General features: G+C 40.3%; 1 protein-coding gene across 10 annotated transcripts in view; it reads right to left on the bottom strand.

Moving 5' to 3' along the window:
- The window catches only part of DLGAP1 (DLG associated protein 1), a 327004-nt gene extending 310459 nt beyond the window's left edge, over positions 1–16545 (bottom strand). For 4 of the 10 annotated variants that reach the window (XM_055323710.1, XM_055323708.1, XM_055323713.1 and 1 more), the window contains exon 1: positions 10929–11021. In XM_055323710.1, coding sequence (XP_055179685.1) covers positions 10929–11021 — 93 coding nt within the window. Of the gene's footprint in view, positions 1–10448; positions 10587–10928; positions 11022–15588 lie in introns of those variants that run through there. The other 6 variants (XM_055323707.1, XM_055323706.1, XM_055323712.1 and 3 more) reach the window with 3 other exon arrangements.
- Positions 16546–16781: the final 236 nt, after the last annotated feature.

A 16781-nucleotide genomic window follows, 5' to 3' on the forward strand; every position in this document is an offset into this window, starting at 1 on the left:
GTGTGGTGTTACATTGCCATCCACAAAATCCCAGCCATCCTATCGTGCTGACCTGTGGCTGAGCTGAGCACCAGATGCAGAATGAATGTGAGGAAGCCTCCCTCACCACCAGGGCTTTGCTCTCTGCCTAGATTTCTTCTCTGGGGCCAGGAAGCTCTACTGCCTCCAGGGCCAGCAGCCTGGGAATTGGGCTCAGCCTAGTTGATATCTGATGCCTCCTAGGCCTCTCTGGGGAATCTTTCCCTGCTCCTTCTTCCCTCCTACTATTGCTTGTCCTTAGACATGCTGCCCAGAGAGTCAAATTGTTTGGGTTTAGCCTCCAGGCTAAACCGTATCCTTCATCTTTGGGAAATTCGAGTATTTTAGAAAAAAAAATTCTATATCATCTTGTCAAAGACAGATAGAATCCTGTCCACCATTTTCGTATTTTCACCAGCTTGCATGGGAAGCTACCTTATTTCTTCAGCTCCTTTGCCAAAGTGGTCTTTCTTTTTCCCCATTTATCTAGTCACCTCTCCCAGATTTCAGTCTAGGTCTCACAGTCGCTAAATAAATCTTGGTTGAATGAAAGATTTGTTGAGAATGGCAATTCTATTAAGCCATTTAACAAAATTTTTTATTATACACCTGTGATCTAGATAATACAAAGGGACTACATATTTTGATAGTTGGGTGGATTCATCCCTGGTTGAAGCTAAGAGATACAATGCTACATTCTATTCATCCACTAATCTAATTAAGTGAGATTAAATTGGTGTGGTTTAATTTTAGTGAATTCTTTCATTTCTTACAAGTCCCTATTAAGTGAATAATTAACATTTCATTCTTATGCATGAGATTATTTTATAAAATATTGAACCAAGAGAAAGTGGAGGCTGTGGAACATATTAAGAGTGTATCCATTACTTTGAACGATCTTCATTTGGGTTTAAACAAAGAGGGGAGAGCATTTAGTAAGGGCTTGCTAGAACACTGAATTATCTTCACTGAGATACATGTATATGAGGAAAAATCCCAAATGAGCAGAGAAGTGGGATGGTGCAGACTCCATTGACTTCTAAGTTCATGACTTAACTGCCTTTTATCAGTTCTTTTATCCTGATGCATTTCTGAAGTCTGACCATTCTGTATTGTTACTTATTATAAGAATTAAGTTTAAACTCTAACATTCCCTAACAGCGTATATTTACTGGATATACACAGCCACCTCTAAGGTGACATACATGAGGGCTCTGGCACTGTATATTATATGACTCAATTAAGCTATATGTTTATAGGTAATTAAGAAGCATTCTAAAGGTAGACCTATAGTTACCTTTTTCTTAATATCTAGAATAGTAATTTAACAAACAGTAAAACTGGTGAACTTCTTAAATATTTAGTTAATGATCTAGGCTATATGGAGCTCATGTGCCAAGCAGAATTCTGACTCACAATATGCCAGAAATGACACTCTGGTCTCCCAAAAGGACAAAAATATATAAAATCACAGTGACTTATAAAGGAATTGGGTTTGGGGATTCCTCATTCATTTCCTCATCATTTCAGTGAAATTACTTCTCATGGAAACAAACATTCCTACATTAAGCCAAGCAAAGGATATTAAATAGGCATTTAATACTGCATTTATTTGGACATAACTTTACAGTATTACTAACAACATCATAACTACAATCAGGTTGGCAGTCTCAAGAGGTCAGTAATGTTTCCCATTGAAACAAATGAATAATCAAAACAGCCTTGAGAGATGGCTGTATCACAGATTGAGGTATAATTTTCCAGCTACATGAAATAATAGTGTTCTATTACAGTTTAACAATTCGTATGTCTGACTTTGTAAACAAATCTCCCATATTCCTTGCTTTCTTTTTTTTTTTTTTTTATTATTATTCCTTGCTTTCTAACATGGTCACTTTCCAAACTAGACTTAAATTTATATCCAATCAGAGGCTGATTCTGGTTTTTCACCATAGTTGATCATTTTTTAAAAATACTTTATTTATTTATTTTAGAGAGAGAGAGTGAGAATGGCAGAAGGAGAAGCATGTTCCCTGCTGAGCATGGAGCCTGCCACTGGGCTTGATCTCAGGACCCCGGGATCAGGACCTGAGCAAAAGGCATATGCTTAACCAACTGAGCTACCCTGAAGCCCTTCATCATAGTTGATCATTTTTAAAATTGTTATTAAAATAGAGTCTCATCAAGAAACAATCCTTCAGGAAAAGAAAAAAGAGAATTTCACAAAGTAGAGGCAGCATGATATGCTGGAGAGTGAACAGGTTTTGAAATCAGAGCAGGGTTTAAATCTCCATTACATCACTTACTAGTAGTATAATCTTGAGCAAATTAATTACCCCATTTTGTGTATAATGCGGGTATGAACAGCTATTCCAATAACTTTCAGAAATAAGGACAATATATATTAAGCATAGGTCCATAGAATTTTCTTGATAAATTATGGTCCCTTTTCTCCTTTTCTTTGCTTTCTTCTTTTACTCATGGCCATCATTCGTTATCACATGGGAGTGCATCTGGCATGTAATGGTGATGAGAAGATGCTCAGTATGGTGCTGTGAAAAGGAATCCAGGGCCCTGTGTGTTCTCCAAAATGTCAGTTACTCTGGGTCACAGGCAAGGAAGCAGGTATGAAGATGATATAAAAATTTGTCTGTCAAACCAAGAAGTGATTTTAGAGTGTGACTCAGGAATTCTGGGTGCCCCACGATTGGCTACTGTCTTAATGGATGGGGCACCAGGACCACAGCCAGGGAGAGCTGTTGCTGCTAATTGAGTTTACCGAACTCGGGATAGCTCCCTCGTTTTTCCTTCCTTCCTTCCTTCCTTCCTTCCTTCCTTCCTTCCTTCCTTCCTTCCTTTTTTGTTGTTTTTTTTTTGTTTGTTTTTTATTTTGTTTTGTTTTACTTTTATCAGGGTTTTAGCAGGGCGGTGGATTGAGGGGGAAGGGATCTGGACTTGAATTCTTCAATTCTTGTTTCTGTTTTGAATGGTTTCATAAGGTTTTCTGTATATGAACAAGGAATTGCATGGTTCAAAAGTGTAAAAAGCACTGGGCTAAGTGGCCATTGAAGTTCTTTCTGACACCTGCTTATATCACTACGCATGCTCACTGGGAGTTCATAAAGAAGAAAGGCACAATGAGATGCACTCTCCAGAAACTAGCAACAGAGGAAACCATAACCAAATTAGACCCAGTCAGTGCCTGGAGTGGGAAAAGCAGGGCTGGGGCAGGGAGCAGAATTTCTTGAGCCTACAGAATACTAAACTAAATGAACACCTCGTGCTACGTGAGTGCAGAGGGGTAAGAGTTGCAGAGGAAGATTTCCTGCTGGCCTTGCTTCTACACTGCTCTCTACAACTGAGGAGCCATGAGCATTCCGATTAATTTCTCCAGGCCTCAGTTCACACCTTGTAAGTGTGATTTGGGGGTAGTCTTTTGTTCCCAATTATATAATAAAACAGTTCTCTAAAAAGTCAGGCAAGAAGAAAGACAAGGAAGAAAGGAACAGAAGAAAGCACAGCTAAGCCCAATTCTCTTGTGCTCAGTAGGGTGTGGGGGATGGGGAGGTAGAAGTGGGAAGCACATATCTGATTTCTGAGCATCACTGCGGGTAAGAGAAGTGAAGGACATCATTAAGGTCTTGCCCAGCATGCGTACAGTCTTCCAGGGAGTTCCATACCACCAACCTGGGAGATGAGGTGGTATTATTGGTGGGTGGGGCATAGAGGACCAAGGGAAGACAAGCAAGGTCAGTTTGGAGGAGAAACGAGGATGTAGTTTCCAATTTCCTACCATGGAACAGCTGCAGGAATTGGTTATCTAGATATACCAATGGAATCTACTAAATAACAGTTGGCTTTGGGATTTTTTTTTTTAACAGCATGAAAAGTCAAAATATGTATTTTTAAGGAAGGATGAAAGCTCATAGGAGACAATTTTGATTGATTGTTCAGTTCATGAGATCATCTGGCATGAAATAAAATGTTTCTTTTTCTGTGCAGTGATTGCATAAGCCAAATATGGCAAAGCGACCTACACGACAATTTTCGGCCTATGGATCTGATTTTTTATAAGCTTCACCACACACCCCTCACAGAGGGTTCTTGTTTTTGGTGGATTTGTTTCACCTCCTTTGTGAAAGCCTTAGAGAGAAGGCAGCAAGCAGGAAAATCAGCTATTTATAGTCTTTTTTGACGAAAAGTGTCTGCTCAGCGTGCCATGGAATACTTCCAAGAGGTGGGAGAACAGGAAACTATCTAAAATCAACTAGAAGGCTGGAGGAGTGTTATGGGGGAAAGATTTTACATGGGAATCATTTTCAGAAAGCTCAGGTTTCATTTGCAAACAAATGACAGTTACTTTCACTGACACCCCCTAAGTTACCAAAAAGCCAGCTAAACTTGTACTAGTTGAGGAGAGAAAAAAGAAAAAAAAAAAAGATACGAATTCTCCAAAGATTCTAAGTAACTGGGGCTTTTAAGGGGACTTTAGAAGCACACCTCTCTCTGTATCTATTTATTGCTGGAGGGGCCACCAGTCAGACCAGTGCATGTAGAACAACTTGTGCTGGCAGGTGGCCTATGTGTTATCTAGCTTCAGAGAATGGAAACGATTAATAGGGGACTTCAGTCATGAGCAAAGGAAAGAGATGGACAAGGGCCTGTTGTCGTCTGCTAGCAGTGGTGGAAGAATTCCCACCTATCAAAGTTGCCCTGCTGGAAATGCTCCTCAGAAAACCTGGATGAATCATTAAGGGAGGCAAATGGATAGAGTCCCCTTGTAGACAGGTTCCATAGCTGCTGCTGTTAATTAAATTTGTCCTGTTGACTTACCAAAGCTGCTTGGGATAAGGTGGTCATGACAAACTTAAGGTATGAAAGCAAAAGCAGGTATTCTGTGAACAAACTAAAGCTTCAGGAGGCTAGAAGAATTGTGTTCCATTGGCAAATACAAGCCATGGGAAAACTTGACCCACTGATGCTGAGCTATCAAAAGATCTACACTGTGTGATCTTTTCATCTGCAGACAAAAGCCTCACGTGTTTAGTTGGAACATGGGCAAAGAAGCCTTAAACCTACACTGGGCTGAAGACCAACTGACATCCAACACTGGAGAAGGCTTTCCTTTACCAGGGAATCAGATAAGCTCATCTTAACCCTGGTTGAATTAAAGTGAGGTCAAGGAAAATATAAGAAAGTAGTGTGGTATAGGAGACACATGGAGAATCAGTGAAGCATTTTGATGTCTGAAGATTTGTAAACACCAAACATTTCACAATATTTTTTGTTTATTTTCAAAATCAGAAATAATTTTTTTCTAAGACCTGAACAAACAAAAGAGTCATATTGTCATACCCATTTCACAGGTATAGAAATGGAAATACAAAGGGAAGGGAGACTAAAATCGTGTTGGAAGTCAGCAGAGAGAGGAAAGCTAGGGGAGCGCCTGAAGCCCAAGTTTTCATCTGTTAGACTCTACTGCCCCCTTCAGTAAATAAAATGATAAATGTAATCTGATAGTTTTCTAGAATTGGCTTTAAGTGTGGCTCTTTGATCTCTGTGTTGGAATCACCCAAAAACTACAGATTCAGCATCTCTTGGGTTAATGTCAGAAATCCTCCATTTTTAGCCATTTTCAAGGTGGTTCTTGTGCACTCAAACTAAAGGAGCCATTGTCCTAAATATTCCATGATAGATCAAGTGTTTACACATATATATGATTCTTAATTTTTTTTTTTAGATTTTATTTATTTATTCATGAGAGATGGAGAGAGAGAGAGAGAGAGAGAGAGAGAGAGGCAGAGACACAGGCAGAGGGCAGTGTTCCATACAGGGAGCCCGAGCTGGGACTCGATCCTGGGTCTCCAGGATCACGCCCTGGACTGAAGGCAGCGCTAAACCGCTGAGCCACTGGGGTTGCCCTATATATGATTCTATAATACGGTCACAGGTACATTAGCAATTTTTATCCTAGAAAAGTAAGGTGAGAGGTGTAGGACACTGGCTACCAAGATAGTGTAGGATGCCAGAGAGAAGTACATCATCTTCAGAATCCAGTCCCAGGGTTAAAGATAACATATCCAAATGTGGGCCATTTCTGCTCCATTTGTCCTCCTTTGGTACATAGCTTACTCATAATGAGACCACTGAGATGCAGAAGGGACTGACAAGGATAACAGGAAAAATATATCTATTTCTATTTTTTAGGAGTTAAAAATGTACTACCCTGGCATTAGTAACCACAGAATTACAAATCACAGGTAATGATTTAGTTAACAACTGTTTTCATCTCTCGTGAATCTTTTAAGCCACAAACATGCTTCATATCTAACTTTGAGGGGATATCTGGGTGGCTCATCAGTTTAGTGCCTGCCTTCGGCCCAGGGCGTGATCCTGGGGTCCTGGGATCGAGTCCCAAGTCGGGCTCCCTGCATGGAGTCTGCTTTCCTTCTGCCTGTGTCTCTGCCCCTGCCTCTCTGTGTCTCTCATGAATAAATAAATTAAAAACAAACAAACAAATCTAACTTTGAAATCAGTTCTTTCCTCCCTTTGCCTCCTTGTGCCTTGATTCTACTACCTTAAAAGGATGTAGTAAGGACAGGTAATCTAGTCTTTGAAAAGGAGCCTTAAAGGTTTGCACAGATGTGTGAGACATAATGGGAAGAACAGGGCTGTCGCTGGACAGTAAGTATGCTGGTTGCAGCCTGCTACCGACAGGATGACTGAGCTTGTATCAGTCAAGCTGTCTCCCTAGGGTTTATTTTTGTCATTTTTAGAAAGAGGGGGTTGGACAAAATAATCATAAAGAATTCTTCCATAAGGTTATTATTAGATGGGAAACAGGTAGGCAGGAAGATGCTATGTCCACCTTGCCAAGAGAAATTTGTACATGAGAAGGTATGCCAGATGGCCTTCCAATGAGGAGGTTCTAAAATGCTAAAATTATCATTTTTCTGAAAAACAAAAACAACAACAACAAAAAACAAATCTGGTTGATTTTTTACACACCTTAAGGTTTTAGGAACCTGGAGAGTAAAATCAGGGAGGAGTTAGACAATTCTGCAAGTCTATATTAAACAGTGGAAGAAAAAAAAAACCCAAGTGGAGCAGAAATAATTTCCTTTCATTGTTGTTGGATGTCTCTTTGTATGAAAGGGACTTATCCTCACACCAGGGAAGTAGGCCACCCCTAAATGGTTTACACTATTGGTCTGAGAAAAAGGTCCATAAAATCACTGTAATGGCAAAGCAATGAATTTTCTAGTGAGATCTTTGAAAAATCTGATTCCCCATTTTATAGTCATTCTTCTTCCATGGACATTGTGAAATTGAGTGTTTAAAATGGATCCTGGGGATACCTGGGTGGCTCAGGGGTTTAGTGCCTGCCTTTGGCCCAGGGCTCTATCCTGGAATTCCCGGGATCGAGTCCCACTTCGGGGTCCTGGCATGGAGCCTGCTTATCCCTCTGCCTGTGTCTCTGCCTCTCTCTCTCTCTGTCTATCATAAATAAAAATAAATAAATAAATAAATAAATAAATAAATAAATAAATAAATAATACATACAATGGATCCTATGTCATGAATCAGAGATCAAAGAAAGCATATATATAAATGCAGATTTTGAAGTATGGGTGCGGGGATGTCTATGCAGATATAACGTGTATATATGGACCTGTGCACATGCATACTACATTTGGTAACTCTGGACTCTACGTAATTCTGCTTCATAACAGTTCTGTGATATCACAAGACTGAATTTGTAGAAAATTTCATAATTCTGTGAGAATAGTGAGTAGAAACGTCAATTGATAGAGAGTAATGACTTAATGTACATGGAAGAAAAGATCTACATGTTTAGAAAACTCATTTTGCAAATGTAATTAGAAGTCTCTTAATTTAGAAATGGAAACACAGTAGGGTATATTGCTTAACTTGAGCAAATAAAAAAAAAACCAACCATTTTAAAAGGTAGTTTTATATATCCTTATACTTAAAAGACCAGAGAATCAGAATTTCCTTGGTCATATGAGTGTTCTCCAAGAAAGAGAAGAGTTAAAAAAAGTATCAGAAATAAAAAATTGGTCAAAAGCAACAGGAGTGAGATGATACGCTTCTCCTTACACTATATTCCCTCCTTTACCTTTGTTAATTGTATAACAGCAATTAATTCATTCTTTATATTTTTATCTTTTAGCTAGAGAGAGGACTGGGTTGAAGGAGAATAAATCATTCCTTGAAAAAATTAAAGCACTAGCCCCCGGCTCCCACTGTGGTTTCAGTCTAACAATTTATAAAAACATTTAAATATGCATTTACAAAAATTAAGTAAAATAAAAATGTCCCCGTGCCATAACGTGTTTCAAATAGTAGTTACTAGGGGCAGAACTTAATGATAGATGAGTAAGATGATTCTGAGAAGCAGATAAATGAGCCCTGGATGGGAAGTTACACATGCATGTTATTTTTATTCAGTGGGAAAAGTTATGAGTTCAAAGTTTTAAATGAGTAATACAAATCAGTGAGGTCACATAACTCTGGATATCATTGGTAGTAACCTGGTTTTACCTGAAAAGAACAATTTTATTTATTTTTTTCTAGTAAGCTGGCAAATGACAGAAAAAAACCTGACCAAGGGGTATTATAGTTTGAATCATATGAAGTTTCTGATTTCAACTGTTTAGAATAAAGATGGAATTTCTCTATTATTCAGTAGCATAACGGGGAGCACAATAACCTACTAATTGAGGTTGTTGCCTTTGAACCTAAAATGAAATGGTAAGAATGTAATCTAATCACTAAATCAAAGTCAACTGGGTAATACTGGATATATTTTTTAGTAGCTCATATAAAATCTCAAACAAAAGACCAATGTGTTATACCATTCACAAATCACTGTTCATGTAAAGTTGTGTAAACCTATGATCTCAAATGGACAGGAGATTATGGATGAATCTTTCTCCGCAGAATACAAATGATTACCTGGAGTTTTGCCTTTAATTTGCAACCAAAGTAACTTGTTTTCTAAGGAAGATAGAGAAAGAGGAAGTAAAGGCCACTGGTCATAAAGAGATCCAAGGCTAGTTTTTCTCTTATTCTATGCTAACCAGTGCTATACCTTCCATTAGCAGATTGGACTCTCTCTGATTAGAAAACATGTGTTATGGAACCCTTGACTGTAGCTAACCAAGTACCTTTGAATAATGAAATTGCAGACCAAGAATCACAAACTTTCTTTAACAATTTTCAAGAAGGATTACCTATTTCTTTTTTGAGCTTGCTTTGGCTGCCATTGACTCTTTCTGGACCCCTGCTTTCTGACAATGTTTTGCTAATTGTCTCCCCCACATCTCCACTATTATTTGGATATAGGTAATAGTGAGAATTAGAATCAGAGAGAGAATAATCAGGATTCTGCTAGCTGTGCACTTAATTTTATATTCAAAGTTAGGATCAGGCAGGAGTAACCTCATTTTTCTATCAACAAAAGAGGACATATTTACTACAATCAGTGAAAAATAGGGAGAAGATTGTGCAATCCAAGAAGGAAATATATTCAAGAATCTTGACACTCCTTGCTGGATTATTAAGGCAATTTAAATTAAAAATAAAATTATTAATTAATGTGGTTGAGGTTTTTTTTTTTTAAAGCCAGCAAGCAAACGTTGCAGTAACCAAGTAACCAAAGTCACTAGCAGAATTGCTCAGCACTGTCACACATTTCACATAAAGTAGTTTTAATAGAATTTAAATTGTTCTAAAACAAGAGGAAAGAAAACCTCAGCCCAGGAAGGAAAACTCTCACTAGGCAAAGACTGAAATAATCTTGAACAAAATTTTGAAAAATAGTTGTCCTTGCACTGGAAAAAAATCCTGGGCTTATGCTTGTTATGAATGATTCTTCAGTGATCTTTTGTGGAGTCTAATTTAACCAAGAGACAAAAAAAAAAAAAAAAAAAAAAAAAAAGCCAGGATGGAATGAAGGATGGAAGGAAGATAGAAAGGAAGGAGGGAAGGAAAAGGAGGAAAAAAGAAAAAGCCCCAGCCATCCAGAAATTTTAATTTTGCAAAGGACCGGTAAGCATTTAGGAAGCACTCAGGATCCTTGTCATGGAAAACAGCCGATCACATTTCAATCACTAGCCACACAATGTCCTCTAATACCACCTAGCACCTTAGATCAAAAGTGTCAATGGAGGATTTTATGAAGCCTCTGTGGAGACACTGATTTGTAGGTATCCAGTGCCTCAACCTGTTTTCTTACCATCTGAACATACAGTAGTTTATTAGCTCTTTCAGTCTTTCTGGCTATTATTATAAGAGAAGATATAAAATAACAAAAACTATCTCCCCCTCCCCCCAAAAGAAAACCTCACTCAAACCAACAACACACTATCACCAAATACAAAGTAATAAAAGAGTTGTACCCAAACCTGGTCAGTCCTTCCATTTCTTGAAACTTGCACACAAACTGAAGAAACCCACTCAGCCTTAAAAAGGTCGATCATTTCGCTCTCCTAAAATTTCATCTCTGAGAGTGGCTTTCTTTCTGGTCTCTGTCTTGCTCTCTCTCTCTCTCTCTCTCTCTCTCCCTCTCTCCCTCTCTCTCTCTGTGTCTCTACTTCTACCGAGGAGAGCGTTTTGTTTCCCTTTTCCTGTTTCTGCTGCTGGATGAATGCAAAATACATGATTGAAGGGATTTTTTTTTTCAGGTTAACAGTTGGAAATCTAAAATCTTGCTCTTCTGAATGCCTTTATATGCTAGTCACTCAAAACATAACGTTCACATAAAGAGGCATATACAGAACCAAGAATCCTGCTTTTTTTTTTAAAGCAAAACAAAACAACAACAAAAACTCCTTTTACTCCTTTGAGCCTATTCCTATTTTATTTACTTAACTATTAGCACTTACCCGGAGATGTGCCATAAATGCTCTATTCCAAATGTATAAAAGCCAACCACATCTCAACTGAGAATTAAACAGTTTTAATGTCTTCAAATCCATGTCCCTGCTCCAAACCCTGATACAGTCACTGGCAGCAGTACAAGATTCTAAACAGCAGACATCTGATTCTTGACATTTAAAAATAACAATATTGGGGGGAAAAGGGAGTCTTTCTTTTTTTTATTATTATTAACTACAAACAGCTTGTGAGTGAGCACATACCACAATTGACTGTATTAACTGGATCTTGCAATAATTTCAAGCCACAATATTTTTTTTTCTAAATAAACATCAGACAGGGGCCAAATACCTACAGACTTCTCATTTTCTATATAATCATGGCAATGACCTAAGTTAAATTAATTCCAGGTGGTAATTCTCCAAAGAGAGAATCAGAACTCTGCTAGTGTTTAGATTCTCTTATTAGGGAATATTAATTTAACCTTTGTGCAGTCTTGAATTTACAGACATATCAGTTCTTGTGTTGTTTGTCTAAGATGGGTCACATTTCATGCACATGCAGTCTTAACTGCATGCACAGACATGAGGTCAAAGGAACATGGGCATTTGTTACAGAATAAAACAGGCCATAAAATGAAAGTAATGAGCCTTTATTTCCATTTCTGGAGCACATTTTAGACTCAGACGGATCTAGGATCAAGTCTTAGCTCTTTTACTTACTGTCCAGGCATTCCTGGGCAAGTGATTTAATCATTCAAGCCTTAGTTTAGTCATCTGTAAAACTGGAGTAAACAGGAGTACTTTACAAACTTATTTCAAGTCCTAAATGAGATACTGTGTGGTTTTTGGCACACACCAGGGATTTGATGCATGCCACTTCCTCCCTCTGTTTTATATTTGGAAGGGGTAGGGATTGGAATGGTAAGTAGAAAAATCCAGGCTTTGGAGGCAGACGAATCTGTTCTGACCCTCCATGTTGCCACCTACTAACTGTGTGTCCTTAGGCAAGTTACTTAATTTAATTTACTAAATTTCAGTTTCTTCAACTGTAAGATACCTTACAGAGTTTTTTACAGAGCAAATTAAATAACATTGCAAAAACATGTACTTTTGGTAGACATTTATTAAATGAGAGTTTCCAGGCCTTGCAACTCTTGAAAATTGGTCTAATTAGTACTCTTCATATGTAACTAAGGAGTTTAAAAACGTGACCTCAGATCTCAGGTCCTCTAGAACAAGTGCCTCATCTTCTATCAGAGGAAGGAGACGGAGAGCTGAGACAATGGTTCCAAGCCATATAACTGGCTAATAAGTGGCTGCTAACTTGTTAGTGGCAAATAGGGACTGGAACATGGACCCTCTCCTTGGAAAGTCAATGCTTTGTCCACTAAACTTTGTGAGATTGAAGTCAACCACATTTGTACATCCAGTTTCACTATTAATTAGTATTAAGGTAATATAACTGGAAAAACAATTTTCTTTATTTCCCCAAATGTGCTTCTCAGAATGAGCTTATAAATAAAATCATTCCATGGGAGCTAGTGGGGGCTGGTTACACCTGTTTTCCTGAGAGAAGCTTTGGCAGGACAGTGTAGTCCCTCCTTCTTCTAAAGCAAGGAGAGAGCTGGAGAGAATGTCCAGTTTCAGGGGTTTTTTTTTTTGTTGTTGTTGTTCTCCTCCCTCCCCTCATGAATGTCCAACTCCTTCTTCCCCTTCTTCCAAGGAATCCTCTCACCTCTGCACACAGAGTGGGAGGAACATACTGTTGTCCATTTAGTTTATCTGCTAGACACACTATCTGTTCACACCAAATATAGAATTTTCTTTTCCAGTTTGAAAGCCTTGCATAGAATAGGAGCTCAATAAATGTCAATATTTATTAAAGAAGGTGTGCCTTTTAATTCAGTTTATATTTAAAGGGTTTTTTTTTTAATATTTAAAGGGTTTAACTGGCTTGGTTCATTGTTAATTATTGTCCAATATAGGATAGAAAATATTAATTTTTTTCAATCTTTCAATAACTTCAGAATTAAAAACAAAGGTCCTTTGGGTAACAAAGTTGGATTAGCTGTTACTCTGGGGAGGGAGGGAAGAAAATAGGATCGGGAAAGGTACATATGTGATCCACTATAATTAATGTTTTATTTCTCCAGTTGGGTTGTGTATAGGTGTTTGTTTTATTATTGTTTTTCTTTATGTCTCTCTGTAAGCCCCAAATATTTTATTAAAAAACTGGCTTAAAAGAAGGTAAATAACTTGAAAATAGACTCCCCAAATCTTTAGAATATGAGATCTAATAATGCTACGATACTAAATCTCATACTTAAATCTTCAGGCTTTTCTTCTCATTTTACTGAAAAGCTTTTAATAAGAGCAAAAATCTGTTTACTCTCCAGATTTTTTTCCCCCTCCTGTTCACTATTTCCATGCCCTTGATTCCAGGGCTGTGCTGGGATGTATTGAAAAGAGCTATTTTGCATCAAATAGATGCAAGTCTAATTCTCAGTTTTTCAATTTATTGGCCATATGGCTTTAAAATCACTTGATATTTCTAATCTCAGTTTCCTCCCTTGGAAAATCAGAGGATTATTCTATCAAGCTCTCAGGATTATCTTGAAAATTAAGTGGAAGAACAAGCGTAAAAACATTTGCTACAGTATCTGATACATAGTAGATTTTCAATCAATATCAGTTTCCTTCTTTCCTTCCTTATCCTTCCACTTTTCTTTACTACTTGAAACTTTTACTTCTAAAAGGCACAAAAAAGAAAGAAAAATGAATTTGAGGTAGGAAGAACATAGGCAATCACACAAGCATCAAAAAGGCATTTTTTGTTGTTGTTGTTTTGTTTTTATTATGTAACTAACAGAGGCTGGTCCTGGATCCATGTAGAGTTTTCTTATTTAATCTGATATTTCTTACCTAATGTCATCGCTGCTTATTAAAGTCCAGTTTTTTTTTTAAATTTGTTGTTTTTTTGCCTCTCATTACAGAACTTTCATAGATAAACTATCCTGTTCTAGGGCTCCTATCTCATTATCCATTCTTTCTTTGGAACAGATGTTCTAATCAAAATACTTAATGGTGGTAGGTAAGATTGATACGCTTAAAGAATTTCTAAAGCCTTTAGTTGTAACCCAGCAATGGTTATTTCTATATATTAAGTGACCTGGATTCTATCCTACCTTTAATACTAACAGTATAACCCACTAAGCCTTTACCTTTCTTTGAGGCTAGTTTTTTTATATGCTAAATGAGGAGGTTGGAATAGATGTACTCTTAAGCTCTAAAATTCCATTAATAGTTTCTGTGGCTTAACTCATCTAGCAACCTTATACTAAATGAGGCAATACCACTTTGAGTGGTGTTATGGAATTGTGTGCTGTTTGTGAAAACTATCCTCATATTGGTGGCACCTTCTGAACACTGGGATGGACTCGGACACTGTCCTTGCCCAGTGACATATTCTCAAGGTTTGGTAGAGGCATTCTCAAGGGAGCCAGTCTTGTCAAGGGGAATTCTGAGAGCAAAAAAGTTGAATTTCTCAGCAGAAGACTTTTTTTCTTGCATTTCTTCTTAAGGTAAGAGTGCAAAACAATCATGCCATGCCTTTATAGTCCAGTAAAAACTTTTTTTTTTTTTAAAGATAGTTGTACCAGGAGAGAAGGGAGAAGGAAAAAAAAAAAAAGACACCGTGAAAAGGAAAAAATATGAAGGTCCTTCTTTGGGAGGGTTGTATCTTGGGAAAAATGAAAATTACTAGATAGAGGAATTGGCCCCAGGAGTGGGTGGTGGGGGAGAAAAAGACTCTGCTCCTGACATTTTTATCCAGGGGAATCTAGGTTCAGTGAATGGAAGGGCATTAGGGAAAGACATGAGGAGACTGAGAGAGGAGGAGCGGCTTGCCTTGGGGTCTGTACCCGTGTGGGATTTACAGGCTGACACTAATTGCATTTTATTGTGTGGATGCTTCCCTCCGCTTTTCCTCCTCTTCTCTGTTGTCCCAGGTCTCTGCAGCTGTGCTTGTCAGGTCCCCAAACTGGCTTATCTCCACCTCCTCAGAGCCCAGGGCCTTATTCCCATTCTCTGCGTTCTTGGGTGGGGGTTGGCGAGTTCCGGTGGGAGTGTGGTTAGTGTTGGAGGTGGTGACAACAATTGCAATGGTGAAGATATAGATCAAGTTTCCCAAACAAATAGCTTAAGGCAGAATTTTACAACAACAATAATAATAATCATCATCATCATCATCATCATCAACCCCTCTGGATAGATCTGATTAAACTCCTTCCAAAATTCAAAAGATCATTGTTGGCTTTTGTAAAAAAAAAAAGGTGGATTTATTTTAAAATTCTGTGTGGACTCCCCTTTCCTCTCCTCCCTATCCCATGTTCCCTCAGACAAAAGAGGAACACTAAACATTAGTAACTCCTTGCCTTTATGTAGGCGTGCTTTTCAAGGCACTTTTTATATCTAGTATCTCAAGATAACTGGATGGAGTTGGTAGCAAGTTTGCTTCCTGATAGGAGCAGTTGGCCAGACAAATGCTAAACAATGTGCTCAGGTTCCTGCCGACAATTCAGAGCAGAGCCAAGACCAGGACCCAGAACACACCACACAACTGGCAGGTGACAATTTCTAAGCATCCATCCCTTGACATAAATGGTACCTGAAGGTACTGGCAGGAGCGTTCTTGCTGACACGATTCGGACTTCACCATGGCCTGGTCCATGTTAACCGAGGCTTTCTGGTAAACCTCCCTGGCCCGGCTCACGGTCAGCGTGGAGGACCAGGCGCTCTTCTTCAGAAGGGGCGCGTCCAGGTTGACCGGCAGGTTGGCGCAGGTGGAGCACTTGACGTCGCTGTTACTCCGGGAGGCCTTGACCGCCTGCTCGCTGATGGTGTTGTAGGCCTCCACGAAGTACTGCGAGGCCGAGCGGTCGGGGCACCTGCCCATGGTCATCACGCCCGAGGGGGCGTGGTAGATGCACACGTCGCCGTCCAGGTTGTCGTCGGAGCTCCACCAGCCGGGGGACGTGCTGGGCCGGGCCTTGGGCTCGGGGCGCCGCTCCTTGCTCTTGCTGCGCTTGCCGTAGCGCACCGGCTGCGGCTCGTCGGGGCTGGCTTTGCCGCCGTTGACGCTGCCCTTGCCCGGCCCCTCCAGCGAGTGCGACTTGGTGAAGAGCTTCTGCACCGAGTGGACCAGGTGGCGGATGCGGCCGGGGCTGTCGCTGCGGTGCTCCAGGGCCGTGCGCTTGTACTGCAGCGTGTGGTAGCCATCCCGGCTGAGCGGCAGCTGCCTCTCAAACTGGTCCAGGAGGTTGGCGGGGATGCGGTTGGCCTTGGCGGCCAGCGTGCGCGGCACCAGCGCGCACTCGTCCTTCAGCTCCTGCTGCGACGTGTAGTGCCTGCGCGGGAAGGTGCTGCTGGCCAGCGGGTCGCTGAAGGGGCCCACGCACTCGGCCTGGAAGGAGTTCCGCTGCGTGTAGTACGGGTGGTCCGCGGGGTGGTGCTCCAGCGGGCTCAGCAGGTAGGGCTTGCGGTCCGAGTGGTGCGGCAGCGAGTCACAGGCCGAGTCACAGGCGACCCCGTGGTGGTGGCTGCGGCTGCCCGATAACCCTTTCATGGCGGATGGGCGGCGGCCCCCGCGGGCATGGACGCCCCGCGGTCGGTTCCCGGAGGTCTTCGGCCGACACCTGCGGGCGGGGAGGAACGAGAGAGGGAAGCGGTTACCACTTCTCTCGAAGTGATGTTGCCCTTTGCAGGCTCTGCCCCCGACCGTGTCCCCGCCCGAGGCGGAGGGACCCCTCGCTAGCCTGGAAAGCGGGTTCGGGGCGTTGCCGGGAACGGCTCTAGGACCTC

The sequence above is a fragment of the Nyctereutes procyonoides genome, unplaced genomic scaffold, assembly GCF_905146905.1.
Source record: "Nyctereutes procyonoides isolate TBG_1078 unplaced genomic scaffold, NYPRO_anot_genome, whole genome shotgun sequence".
Taxonomy (NCBI): domain Eukaryota; kingdom Metazoa; phylum Chordata; class Mammalia; order Carnivora; family Canidae; genus Nyctereutes; species Nyctereutes procyonoides.